Source organism: Cyphomyrmex costatus, unplaced genomic scaffold, assembly GCF_001594065.2.
Source record: "Cyphomyrmex costatus isolate MS0001 unplaced genomic scaffold, Ccosl1.0 scaffold2, whole genome shotgun sequence".
In the NCBI taxonomy this organism is placed as follows: domain Eukaryota; kingdom Metazoa; phylum Arthropoda; class Insecta; order Hymenoptera; family Formicidae; genus Cyphomyrmex; species Cyphomyrmex costatus.
Window position 1 is genome coordinate 2,152,331 of NW_017276038.1, and position 1,841 is coordinate 2,154,171.

Here is a 1,841-nt window from a genome sequence, read left to right on the forward strand (position 1 = left end):
GAGATGTTTACATTCCCATGACATTCTACTGATCATGCTCAATTTGCTATCAAAATTCCAAGACCAAGTATTGAAGAAATGGTGGCTTTTTCAAGCCACGGACTTTCAATCCTTAATGTATCCATGCTTTATCTTTTGCCGCATTCTTGGAATATTTCCATACAAGATCAATGCTTCGATCTTCAAAATATCCAAATCGTGTTATGTTGTGTCAATTGTTATTACCTGCGTGATTTGCTTTTTACAATTTATGTTGCTCTATGGGCTAAGTTATGGAAGGATGTATATTTCAGACATACCCAGAGCTCTTCATGGTAATTGCTACTATTTATTAAGCGGTTTTATAACAATCGTCACGCACGTCTTAAGCAGTCCACGAATGCGTTTGCTGCAAACAATAATGGATATCTCTTCACAATTGCCATCGACGACATATAAGAAGTTATCCAAACTGATCCACACGAAAGATATTGTTAGTTTCCTTTTCGTCTTAGTAGTAATGGCAATATGTTACAATAAGCTGCAATTTCACCCTTTACACCAATTATATACAGTATACCTCAGCTTAGTGGTATTTCAAATGGATATGCTATACATGAATTGTGTTTGTATATTAAAAGCTTGTTTTAAGAGAATCAACGATAATCTTGCGAATCTTCGGGAACCCGTGATGGAAGATGTGCCGCATCTATTTAGACCGAGATACCATCAACAAGGAAATCCATTCCTACTAATGGAACTCAAAGCTCTGGAAAAGCAGTATCTAATGATCAGGAATACAGTGCATATGTTGAATTTGATCTTCAGTTTGCAGCTTCTCTCTACGATAATCCTGACTATTTGCGAGGTTACTTTCAACCTGTATTTCTACATTACGGAATGCATAAATGATGATAACGACTTTATGAGCAAAATGCAGGAAGATTTTTGGTACTGGTATTTTCTGATATCCATAGTATATCAATTTTTTAAAATGGCCTCGATAATATGGGCCTGCGAGACTGGCAAGAATCAAGCTCTTGAAATCGGCACCACTATTCATATCGTATTTAATAGCGTTGACGATGAAAACGTGAAAGACGAGGTAATGTAATTTGAATTGTATGATGAAAAAAAGTTGTTAACTTGACTAAATGCGTTTAATTCGTACAATTATTGAGTTCAAGTGTTTACTTATTTAGGTTAAAAATTTTGTAATTTCAAACATGCGGACAAAACCCTACTGTTGTCACCGGAAATAACTATAATTTTTATTCATCAATACATTTAATTGTGATAACGATAAATGTGATAACGATTTTAATAGCCATAGCCATTAAAACGTGCTAATCTTATGGTTATTATAATCATACTACGTACAGTTCTTAGAACTAAAAAAAAGGAATTAATTAGCAATTCTATAAGTCGTAGTAACCACGCGTAACCGTTTTATTCGTGATTTGTTTGAATTAACAAATATTTATAATACTTTATAGCTCGTGATTTCATTTAAATGATCAACTAACATTTTTTGAAACAGCAACTTTTTTTCTCAGCGATAAATTTTTTAGGTACCAATGCGATTTGTTTGTATATTAAATCTACTTAAGTTATAATTACTCGATTTAATATTAACTCTGTGCTTTAATATTGCAGTTGCAACTGTTTTCTTTGCAAATATTGCGTCGCGAAAGTATATTTTCAGCAAAAAGTGTCGATATGGACGCAACGCTTCTTGTTGCGGCAAGTAACTGATTAATTGCTTATCTTCTCTCTCATGAATTAAATATGTTACTTATTCTATCGTATTTTCTTTTTAGATTGTTGGTAACATTACTACGTACCTGTTAATCTTACTACAG

General features: G+C 33.1%; 1 protein-coding gene across 1 annotated transcript; it reads left to right on the top strand.

Annotated features, from left to right (window-relative positions):
* The first annotated feature begins 280 nt into the window (after positions 1-280).
* On the top strand, positions 281-1,093 carry LOC108773167 (uncharacterized). The gene has a single exon (XM_018538892.1). The coding sequence runs from the start codon at positions 281-283 to the stop codon at positions 1,091-1,093; it is 813 nt and encodes a 270-aa protein (XP_018394394.1).
* The last annotated feature ends 748 nt before the right edge of the window (positions 1,094-1,841 follow it).

What these genes read in the sequence shown, in the direction of transcription:
- LOC108773167 (XM_018538892.1), top strand. Translation starts at nt 281, where the DNA reads ATGTATATTTCAGACATACCCAGAGCTCTTCATGGTAATTGCTACTAT.